Source organism: Cherax quadricarinatus, chromosome 13 (genome assembly GCF_038502225.1).
Source record: "Cherax quadricarinatus isolate ZL_2023a chromosome 13, ASM3850222v1, whole genome shotgun sequence".
Lineage (NCBI taxonomy): Eukaryota > Metazoa > Arthropoda > Malacostraca > Decapoda > Parastacidae > Cherax > Cherax quadricarinatus.
The window spans coordinates 34,483,737-34,496,540 of NC_091304.1; the positions used below are offsets into that span (position 1 = coordinate 34,483,737).

The 12,804-nt window shown below is 38.1% G+C and overlaps 1 protein-coding gene across 1 annotated transcript in view; it reads left to right on the forward strand.

The window, feature by feature from the left end:
• The window catches only part of Arp3 (Actin-related protein 3), a 115,580-nt gene that overhangs the window by 47,203 nt on the left and 55,573 nt on the right, over nucleotides 1–12,804 (forward strand). Inside the window, exon 4 of the mRNA XM_070084645.1 lies at nucleotides 10,378–10,535. Coding sequence (XP_069940746.1) covers nucleotides 10,378–10,535 — 158 coding nt within the window. The remainder of the gene's footprint in view (nucleotides 1–10,377; nucleotides 10,536–12,804) is intronic.

The window sequence follows — 12,804 nt, forward strand, 5'->3', positions numbered from 1 at the left end:
GTTTTGTGGGCGAGGGGCTTGGACTTCCAGCAAATGTGAATGAGCATGTTAGATAGGAGTGAATGGAGACGAATGGTATTTGGGACCTGACGAGCTGTTGGAGTGTAAGCAGGGTAATATTTAGTGAAGGGACTCAGGGAAACCGGTTATTTTATATAGCCAGACTTGAGTCCTGGAAATGGGAAGTACAATGCCTGCACTTTAAAGGAGGGGTTTGGGATAGTGGCAGTTTGGACGGATATGTTGTGTATCTTTACTTGTACAGGTCTGCCATCACAAATCCGGCAATCAGTTATTCGGATCCTTCGGTTATTCGGCACTAATTTTGGCTAATATAATTTCAAATTTCCAGGGTCGCCACACCAACCTGCTGGTACTGTTTGGTGGTGCTACTTACTGCATAAGTCATTCTAATTTCTTTTTCTCCATTTATTGTTTTAACCTGCTTACTTTTAGCCCCAGCCATGGTTCCAATGAATAAAAGAAATGCTTCTCATTATGTAAAGCACCAACACAGTACATTATCCATTAAAGATAAAGTGGCTTTGAAGCCACTGTCAGTTGCCATGAGCTCAGTCTCATGAAGCAGGAGAATATGCTTTATTATTATGCTAATATCAACACTACAGCTTACTTGACTATCACAATTGATCTAATATGACTTAAGAAACAATATAAATAACATAAAACATGTTAAATACAGTGGAACCCCGCATAGCGACTTTAATCCGTGCAAGAGGGCTCAATGTTATGTGAAATGATCGGTATGCGAATGAATTTTCCCCATAAGAAATAATGGAAATCAAATTAATCCGTGCAAGACACCCAAAAGTATGAAAAAAAAAAAATTTACCACATGAAATGTTAATTTTAATACACACAAACTGAAAAAGGCATGCACAATTACATGACACTTACTTTTATTGAAGATCTGGTGATGATTGATGGGATGGGAGGAGGAGAGAGTCTTAGTGTTTAGAAGGGGAATCCCCTTCCATTAAGACTTGAAGTGTCAAGTCCTTTTCTGGGGTTACTTCCCTTCTTTTAATGCCACTAGGACCAGCTTCAGAGTCACTGAACTTCTGTCGCACAACATATCTGTCCATAGTGGCCTGTACCTCTCTCCACATGTCTGAACCACCTCAACAACCCTTCCTCAGCCCTCTGGACAACAGTTTTGGTAATCCCGCACCTCCTCCTAACTTCCAAACTACGAATTCTCTGCATTATATTCACACCACACATTGCTCTCAGACATGACATCTCCACTGCCTCCAGCCTTCTCCTCACTGCAACATTCATCCCCCATGCTTCACACCCATATAAGAGCGTTGGTAAAACTATACTCTCATACATTCCCCTCTTTGCCTCCAAGGACAAAGTTCTTTGTCTCCACAGACTCCAAAGTGCACCACTCACCCTTTTCCCCTCATCAATTCTATGATTCACCTCATCTTTCATAGACCCATCTGCTGACACGTCCACTCCCAAATATCTGAATACATTCACCTCCTCCATACTCTCTCCCTTCAATCTGATATCCAATCTTTCATCACCTAATCTTTTTGTTATCCTCATAACCTTACTCTTTCCTCTATTCACTTTCAATTTTCTTCTTTTGCACACCCTACCAAATTCATCCACCAATCTCTGCAACTTCTCTTCAGAATCTTCCAAGAGCACAGTGTCATCAGCAAAGAGCAACTGTGACAACTCCCACTTTATGTGCGATTCTTTATCTTTTAACTCCACGCCTCTTGCCAAGACCCTCACCCACACCCACCAAAAAACAAAAGACTGTTGCCAAGCACAATTCTCCAGTTACCACAATTCTACCACACCTTAATTTTACTTTTACAAAAAGAAATACAACTTTATAAACTACTTATTTAAATTGTGTGTTTGTGTGTCTATAGTATAACCTGTTATAATGAGAAAAAAGGCTTGACCCAGCTGCCTCTCAGTCCTAAGGGTGATCAGCCCTTATGACATTTAGAACTGAGTCCCCATCAATTCAATATAATTAGGTATTCCAGAGTAACTGTTACTTATAAATACATGTTGGATCCTATAGCCCCATAACAACCTCTACTTGCGAGTTTAATCCGTTCCATGACCTTGCTCGCAACTGGATTTGCTCGTTTGCAGTCAATTTTCCTCATTTAAATTAATTGAAATGCAATTAATCTGTTCCAGTGGAATTCTGTACTTCAATAATTTCGCTAATATCAATTCTACGGCTTATTTATCTATCTCACTTCATCTAATATGACATAATAAACAATATAAATAACATACAAACCTGATATATACTCTAAAATGAATAAAATGTATCATTCATGTGGTGGAATGGGCGGTGTCGGCGGTGGACGAGTTTGTCTGGAGACTGGGCAAATTACTTCGTGAATAATTTAGCTAATATCATCTATACGGCTTATTTATCTATCACAGCTCATCTAATATGACATAAACAATATAAATAACATAGAAACATGATATATACTCTAGAATGAATAAAATGTCATTCATGCAGTGGTAAGGGCGGTGTCGACGATGGACGAGTTTGTCTGGAGACCGGGCAAAATACTTCATGAATAATTTTGCTAATATCATCTATACTGCTTATTTATATATCACAGTTCATCTAATATGATACAACAAACAATAAAAATAACGTAGAAACATGATATATACACCTACCATCTGACTTACGACCTGCTCGACTTACGACGACTCGGCTTACGACCATGTTTTTTATGCCTAATTTCTGGGAAATAAACAAGTGTTTGTTGTGCACAGTGTTTATCCTAAACCTTACAGTATAAAATGCAGTACTAACAGCATAAAAAGTAAAGTAAAACATGAAATACCAAAATAAAACAATAAAATAAAGTCATTACAAAAATGTTATGTTGATTAAAGTCATTACAAAAATGTTATGTTGATATTCAGTAGTAAAGTTCGACTTACGACCGGTTTCTCGGAACCGAACTCGGTCGTAAGTCGGATGGTAGGTGTATTACTAAATTTATAAGGAGAAACTTTTGTTATTCCTTTTGGGCCCACTCTGCCTAGGAGGGATACGGCCAGTTTGTTGAAAGATTATCTGTTAATAGCTTTTGGGAACATAACATGTATGGTACAATTTTAGACCAGGCCTCCTGAAGGAAATCCATATACATATCAATAAGAACTATTAAGAAACACACCACACAGGAAAGGAGAGAAAAGTGTATACTTAATGCAAGCAGCAGCTTGCAAGAATTATCTATCATCTTACATGTTCATATTTTTTTTTTCCTCAACAAGTCAGCCATCTCCCACCCAGGCAGGGTGACCCAAAAAGAAAATCCCTGAAACAAAAATACTTTCATCATCATTCAACACTATCACCTCACTCACACAATCGTTGTTTCTGCAGAGGTGCCCAGATACAACAGTTTAGAAGCATACGTAAAGATTATTAAAAGTGACCTGAAATAATATAATGAACTCCCTACAGAATATAATATCAGGGCCCCAATTATATATATACCATCCTATTACACATCCCTCCAAACTACCAATATCCCAAACCCCTCTTTTAACCCTTTCAGGGTTTCCGACGTACTAGCACGTCTTGTGTGCCAGGGTTATTGACATACTAGTAGGCATAAATTCTAGCGCCTTCAAATCAAGCGGGAAAAGGCTGGTAGGCCTAGATGTGACAGAATAGGTCTGCGTGGTACATGATATATACACCTACCATCTGACTTACGACCTGCTCGACATATGACAGTGTTTTTTATGCCAAATTTCTGGGAAATAAACAACTATTTGCGTTGTACACAGTGTTTATCCTAAACCTTACAGTATAAAATACAGTACTAACAGCATAAAAAGTAAAGTAAAACATGAAATACCAAAATAAAATAATAAAATAGTCATTACAAAAATGTGATATTGATATTCAGTAGTAAATTTCGACTTGCGTCCATTTCGACTTATGACCGGTTTCTCGGAACCGAACTTGGTTGGAAGTCGGATGGTACCTGTACTCTAGAAGGAATAAAATGTCATTATTGATGGCCTTTTGAAGCCGTCTATTATAATTGTTATATGTAGTACATTATTATTATATATGTACAGTGGATCCCCAGTATTCGATATTAATCAGTTCCTGAGAGCTCATCGAATACCGAAAATATCAAAAAGCAAATCAATTTTCCCCATAAGAAATAATGGAAATCAAATTAATCCGTGCAAGACACCCAAAAGTATGAAAAAAAAATTTTACCACATGAAATATTAAGTTTAATGCAATAGAATAATTACAATAACAATAGAATAATTGATGCTTACCTTTAATGAAGATCTGGTGATGATTGATGGGATTGGAGGAGGGGAGAGTGTCGAAGTTGTTACTGTTTAGAAGGGGAAACCCCTTCCATTAGGACTTGAGGTAGCAAGTCCTTTTGCGGGGTTACTTCCCTTCTTCTTTTAATGCCACTAGGACCAGCTTGAGAGTCACTGAACTTCTGTCACACAACATACCTGTCCATAGAGGCCTGTACCTCCCGTTCCTTTATGACATTCCTAAAGTGTTTCACAACATTGTCAGTGTAATAGTCACCAGCACAGCTTGCAATAGCTGTGTTAGGGTGATTTTCATCAAAAAAGGTTTGCACTTTAAGCCACATTGCACACATTTCCTTAATCTTTGAAGTAGGCAACTTCTTCAATTTCTCTGTCCCCTCCTCCGAAGCAGTTTCCTCAGGTCTGGCCTCTTGCTCTTGAAGATGATCTAGCAGCTCATCAGTGGTTAGTTCGTCATTGTCCTCCTCCACCAACTCTTCCACATCATCCCCACTAACCTCCAATCCCAAGGACTTCCCCAATGCCACAGTGGATTCCTCAACTGGCATAGGCTTCTCAGGGTTAGGCTTTTGTCTACAAATTCCGGCCATAGTTTTTTCCAAGCAGAGTTTGAGGTCCTCTTAGTCACTCCCTCCCAAGCCTTACCTATAAGGTTTATACAATTGAGGATATTAAAGTGAACCTTCCAAAACTCTTTTAGAGTCAGTTGAGTTACTGTGGTCACTACAAAGCACTTTTGAAACATAGCTTTTGTGTACAGTTTCTTGAAGTTGTAAATGACCTGCTGGTCCATGGGCTGCAGGAGAGGAGTGGTATTAGGAGGCAAAAACTTCACCTTAATGAAGCTCATGTCCCCAGAAAGTCACAATGCCAAGTCTGTAGGATGACCAGTGGCATTGTCTAATACCAGGAGGCACTTAAGGTCTAATTTCTTTTCAATTAGGTAATTTTTCACAGTGGGGGCAAATGCATGGTGTAACCAGTCATAGAAAAAATCCCTAGTGACCCATGTCTTACTGTTTGCCCTCCACAGCACACAAATTAGCCTTGAGGACATTGTTTTTCCTGAACACACTGGGAGTTTCAGAGTGATACACCAATAAAGGCTTCACTTTGCAATCACCACTAGCATTGGCACACATCAACAGAGTAAGCCTGTCTTTCATAGGCTTATGTCCTGGGAGTGCCTTTTCCTCCTGAGTAATGTAGGTCTTGCTTGGCATTTTCTTCCAAAACAGGCCTGTTTCGTCGCAATTAAACACTTGTTCAGGTTTAAATTCTTCACTGTCTTTGTAATCCTTGAATTCCTTCACATATTTTTCAGCTGCTTTTTGGTCCGAACTGGCAGCCTCACCATGCCTAATCACACTATGTATTCCACTACGATTCTTAAATCTTTCAAACCAACCTTTGCTGGCCTTAAATTCACTCGCATCAGCACTAGTTGCAGGCAATTTCTTTACAAAATCGTCATGCAACTGCCTAGCCTTTTCACAAATGATCGCTTGAGAGATGCTCTCGTGCTATTTGTTTTTCATTTAACCACACCAATAACAGTCTCTCAACATTTTCTAACACTTGCGGTCACTCTTTCGTAATCACAGTTGTACCTTTTGCAAGAACAACTTCCTTGATTGCCGTTTTCGTGGTCACTATAGTAGAGATGGTTGATTGGGGTTTACTATACAACCTGGCCAGCTCCGACACACGCACTCCACTTTCGTACTTTGCAATTATCTCTTTCTTCATTTCAATAGTCATTAGCACCTTTTTTCTCAAAGGGTTGGCACTAGAAGCTTTCTTGGGGCCCATGGTGACTTACTTTGCAGAAACAAGCATCAAAAACAGTGATAATATGGAATATACCGAATGTATCCTTAGATGCGCGCACACTGCCTGGCTTGTAAACATAGGCACACACGGGGCAGTTCAGGCCACACGTGGATACGTCTCGTACGAATCGCATCGAATACCGAGGCGAAATTTTTGTGTTAAAATACATCGAATACCGGATTTATCGAATACTGATGCCATCGAATACCGGGGGTCCACTGTATTATTATTATTATTATTATTATTATATTATACTATTATTATTATACGTATTATTATACATATTATTATTATTATTATTCAAAGTTCAAATTCAAAGTTTATACTCTATAAAGATTACAATGTTGAATTTACAGAATTTGGTTGTTGTGTGGTTTACATGTAGTTAAATAATGATTACAGAGTGTACCACTAGAATGCCTAGCATGGCTAGGCATTTCGGGCAGACTTAGTTTAATTCTTTATTTTAAAATATTACAGATTATGAGGTAAGTTGGTATTATGGCTAAGTGACTAAATACTAGTTTGTGAGTTTAGCAATGTGAATGCTTTTGTTTTGGCACAGTACATAGTTTCAGTATTGGAGTACCATAGGATTAATTATTTTAAGATTGAGATTAATATTTCTGTTTATGGTCAAATGGGTGAGTGAGTGTAAGTGTGAACCACCAGGTGGTATTCGTGTAGTTAGTTGATGGGGTTTATCAGGGAGATAAGATGTTTTCTAATGGTAGTTTTGAAGGTGATGAATGTGTCTGCAGTGCTAGAGTTCTCAGGTAGGGTGTTCCAGATTTTAGGGCCTTTGACATACATTGAATTTTTGTAAAGGTTTAGTCGGACATGGGGAATGTCGTAGAGATGTTTGTGTCTGGTGTTATGCCTGTGGGTTCTGTCACAACTATCAAGAAAGCATTTTAGGTCAAGGTTGATATTGGAGTTTAAGGTCCTGTAGATGTAGATTGCACAGTAGTTAGTGTGGATGTACTGAACAGGGAGTAAGTTTAGATCTATGAAGAGTGGGGGGGTGTGTTGCCAGGGATGGGATTTAGTGATTATTCTTACTGCAGCTTTTTGTTGGGTTATTATTGGCTTTAGGTGTGTTGCTGCAGTTGATCCCCAAGCACAAATAGCATAAGTGAGGTATGGATAAATAAGTGAGTGGTATAGTGTGAGAAGGGCATTTTGTGGCACGTAGTATCGTATCTTGGAGAGGATCCCAACTGTTTTGGATACTTTTTTGGTTATGTGTTGGATATGGGTGCTGAAATTCAGGTTGTTGTCAAGGTATAGGCCTAGGAATTTGCCCTCATCATGTCTGGTAATTAGAGTGTTGTCGATCTTAATGTTAATTTGTGCATCTCCTGCTCTGCTACCAAACATAATATAGTAGGTTTTGTCAGTGTTAAGCGTAAGTTTATTGGCTGTCATCCAAGTCGATATTTTGATCAGCTCCTCATTAACAATGGTGTTGAGGGTGGCAAGATTAGGGTGAGAGATGACATAAGTCGTGTCGTCAGCAAGGAGAATGGGTTTCAGGTGTTGGGATACGTTTGGAAGATCATTGATGTATATGAGGAAGAGCAGGGGACCAAGGACACTTCCCTGCGGAACTCCAGTATCAAGTGGCCGAGTTGTTGATGCTGTGTCTTTAATGGTAACATACTGATACCTATTAGTAAGGTAAGATTTGAAATAAGCAAGCGCATGGCCTCTTATACCGTAATGGTCTAGTTTGTGGAGTAGGATGTCGTGGTCTACTGTGTCAAAAGCTTTTCTTAGGTCAATAAAAATTCCTAGTGGATATTCCTTATTTTCCAATGCTGTGTAAAGCAGATCTAGCATTTTTATGATTGCATCATTAGTGCTTTTATTTTTCCTAAATCCAAATTGGCAGGGGTTGAGTATGTTTTGTGCTGTTATAAATGAATATAGTCTCCTGTGCACGAGTTTCTCAAAGATTTTGGATAGCAATGGTAAGTTTGATATTGGCCTATAGTTGTTTAAGTCTGTAGGGTCACCACCTTTATGTATTGGTGTAACCCTTGCCATCTTGAGTAGTTTTGGGAAGGTGCTAGTTTCTAGTGACTTGTTAAAAAGTAATGAAATAGCATGCGAAAGGATATGGGCCGCTCACTTGTACAGTAATGGTGGGACATTAGACAGATTCCCTGAGTTGTTTTTAAGTGACTTTATAATCTCGGTGACTTCCGAGGGCTCAGTTGGTGCAAGATAGAAGGAATTTGGGAAATTCCCATCTAGGTAGTCCCCGGCATGGGCATCAGTATGTGGGATTTTATTGGTGAGATTAGATCCTATGGTTGAGAAGAAGTCGTTTATCTTGTTAGCTGTGTCAGTGGGATGTAGTGGTGTTTCATTAGGTTTAGTTAGGACAATATTCTTGTTTTTTTTCAGTTTGTGGGTCCCTAGAATCTGAGAGTGTTTTCCAGGTCTTTTTTATATCTCCTCTACTGTCTGTGAATCTACTGGAGTAGTATAGTTGTTTGGCTTTCTTTATTACTTTGGTGAGAACTGATGAATAGTGTTTAAGAATATCTTTGTATATTAAGCCCTGTCTATATTGCTTTTCATATTGGTGTTTCTTGTCAATGGATTTCAGAATGGTGCTGGTTAGCCATGGGCAACCAAGCCGTTTGTTTGTGATCTGTTTCGTTTTTATAGGACAATGTTTGTTGTATAGTCTAAGTAATTTGTTAAGAAAAATGTCTGTCCAGTCATCAATACCATTGGCCTTGGAGAATTCTGTAGGCCAGTCAACAATCTCTAGGTCAGTTGTGAACTTCCTTATTGAGGCCTCGTCCTATATAAATTGTAATTTTTATTCACACAAAAAATATAAGATTTACTGTTATTCCTTATTGCAATAATTGTATAAATAATATCAACCCATTCACGAAACATCCAAGAAATTTACCATTTGCCCTAGGTTGAGCTCAATTTCAAAGCACTTACATTCGTGAAAGCAATCAAAATCATATCTATTTCTGTAAAATATCTTCCATTCTATCAAATGAGACCAAAAAAACGAGAATACAACCATAAAAACCATTCGAAATTACCGCTAAGGGGTGGGTAATTGCTGAGAAGTGAACTCCATTATTTGTGCTTAGATTTCTTTCATTATTATTATTATTATTATTATTATTATTATTATTATTATTATTATTATATAAATAATTTGTAATTTTTATTCACACAAATATAAGCTTTACTGTTATTCCTTATTGCAATAATTGTATAAATAATGTCAACCCATTCATGACTGCATATTGGAATGGACAGTGACGTCATTTGTTTACTCTGAAACAGCCAAGCAATGGACCATTTCTCGTAGGGTGAGCTCTATTTCAAGGTACTTTTCGTCATGAAAGCAATTAAAATCATATCTATTTCTGTAATATATCTTCCATTCTATCAAATGAGACCAAACAAACGAGAATACAACATTAAAAACCATTCGAAATTACCGCTGAGGAGTGGCTAATTGCTGAAAAGTGAACTCCATTATTTATGCTTAGATTTCTTTCATTTTTGGTGTATGTTAAGAACCATCTTTCCATCATACATTGCCTAAGTTTCAATAAGATAGTCCAACAAACAAATGAGATACAATTCCCGAGATCAAGAGCAAGAGCCCCTCACCAGTGTCAAGGAACCTGCCTTGAGGTCTGCTTGCTTGTGGAAATTTTGCTCGCGTATGGAAGCAAAAAATCGACCCATCGACTGCTCGTATTTGGAAAAACTCGCACGTGGACGCGCTCGCAAGTAGAGGTTCCACTGTATTTTATTTAACTTGAAGATTTGCAATCTTTCCTGTATCTCATTTTTTATTTTGTATCTAAAAGGTAATTTATTCTTCTTCAGATGTTTTCTGCTTTCTTGGGATTGGTAGTTTAAATGCTTCTAAGGGATAGATAATTATTGTTGGAAGAAAGAGTTAGATATTACCTGACATCCAGCCTTTCATACTACCTTGTTAGTATTACTGATATGTGCTTTCTTTTACGTTTTAATTTTCTCCATGCTTCATTGTATAAAGGATGATGTAAATGTATAGTACTAAATTATAAATAAATTCCTCTCTGGTGACATACGCGAGATTTAATTTTTTTTTTTTTTTTTTTTTTGCATCAAGCATACCAAATATTTATATATTTTTTTCTTACACAGAAATCATGTTCGAGTCTTTCAACGTACCAGGCTTGTACATTGCGGTGCAAGCAGTGCTCTCATTGGCAGCATCCTGGGCATCCCGTCAAGCAACGGAGCGCTCTTTAACTGGGACAGTGATCGACTCTGGTGATGGTGTTACACACGTTATACCAGTGGTTAGTGTCGACCTGATGCAACTTATTAGGTTCTGTTGACGTATAATTATCTATATTAGGAGTTATCATAATGACTTGCTATAGTTTTTAATTGCAGTGCAAAAAATGTACAGTAATATGAAATTAATCTTCTAAACAAGTTATGTATTTATGTATATGCTAAGTTTTCATTGTGCTCCTTTGTTAATGACTGATGAATTAATGTTTATTAGCAGTGAGAGAGTGTCTTAATGCAACACTAAGTTCATTTGTGAAGCAGAGTTAATATTTCCCTTAACCACTTCTTTCTTGGTCATAACTATTACATGTGACAGGTCATTTCTTTGTAATGCAGATGATACATACAAGGTGTGTAAGGTACAGTAATTTAGAATTGCAGCCTCTCCTTGCTTGACGATGGAGATCACATCAGTAAACGAATTCGTTGCTAAGCAAAGAGCATACTGTAATGGTAGTGGGTTTGTGTCAACCATCTTTGATATTGTTTTAATATCACCTTTGCACCATTTTTAATATTTTTAGTATAGTACGGTGGTACCCCGAGTTTCGTACATAATTAGTTCCAGAAGGCTGTTCAAGTACTATTACCAAACGAATTTGTTCCCATAAGGAATAATGTAAACTAGATTAGTCCATTTCAGACCCCCAAAAATACACTTACAAAAGCACTTACAATAATACACTTACATAATTGTTCGAGTTGGGAGCAGTACGCAACTCAGGGTACCACTGTATTTTTAAATGTTTATACAGTAGTGTAATGTATATAGTAATAAACAGAATAGAGGAAATCAGATGTAATATACATTACAGTGGACCCCCGGTTAACGATTTTAATCCGTGCAAGAGGGCTCATCGTTATGCGAAATAATCGTTATGCGAATTAATTTTCCCCATAAGAAATAATGGAAATAAAATTAATCCGTGCAAGACGCCCAAAAGTATGAAAAAAAATTTTTTTTACCACATGAAATGTTAATTTTAATACACACAAACTGAAAAAGGCATGCACAATTACATGACACTTACTTTTATTGAAGATCTGGTGATGATTGATGGGATGGGAGGAGGGGAGAGCATTATCTTCTTACTGTTTAGAAGGGGAATCCCCTTCCATTAGGACTTGAGGTAGCAAGTCCTTTTCTGGGGTTACTTCCCTTCTTCTTTTAATGCCACTAGGACCAGCTTCAGAGTCACTGGACCTCTGTCGCACAACAAATCTGTCCATAGAGCTCTGTACCTCCCGTTTCTTCAAGACTTTCCTAAAATGGGCCATAACATTGTCATTGAAATAGTCACAAGCACGGCTTGCAACAGCTGTGTCAGGGTGATTTTCATCTATAAAGGTTTGCAGTTCAAACCACTCTGCACACATTTCCTTAATCTTTGAAGTAGGCACAATGGATTCCACAACTGGCATAGGCTTCTCAGGGTTAGCCCCAAACCCTTCAAAATCTTTCTTAATTTCCATACTAATTCTCACCCTTTTTACCACAGGGTTGGCACTAGAAGCTTTCTTGGGGCCCATGGTCACTTATTTTCCAGAAACACCACCGAAAACACTGTAATAATACGAAATATTCCGAGTGTATGCTTGGATGTTACCGCGGAGGCTGGCTGGTAAACAATGGGACGGCCGGCACATGTGAGGGCACATTGGACGCGTCTCGGACGAAAATCGGTATGCGGGTTTTTAATCGGTATGCGGGGCAAAAATTTTGCGATAAAAGTAATCGTTATTCGGAAAAATCGCTATGCGATGCCATCGTTATGCGGGGGTCCACTGTATTTAGGTATGCATACTGGTCAGAGAGCCTGTCGTAAGTCCGAGTCGTCGGTAAACGAGTACATTGCTAAGTGAGGAGAGGCTGTGTAGAATAATATAGTTCATCTTTAATTTTAGAGGGAATTGGTGGCAGGATTTTGGACCCATGATTGTAAAAATTGGCAAATTTTAATCCAGAATTCTAAGAATTCTAATTTTAACACAGAATTCTTCCTCTGTAAGCCATATGTATTGTAAGAGGATACTACAATGCCAGGAGCAAGGGGCTAGTAACCCCTTCTTCTCTGTGAATTACTAAGTTAAAAAAGAAACTTGCATTTTTCTTTTTGGGCCACCCTGCTTTGGTGGGATACAGCTGGTTTCCTGAAAGAAGAAAAATTTAAAAAATGGTGAAACAGTGTACAATATAAATACAGTGGACCCCCGCATAACGATATTAATCCGTTCCTGAGAGCTCATTGTTATGCGAATGAATTTTCCCCA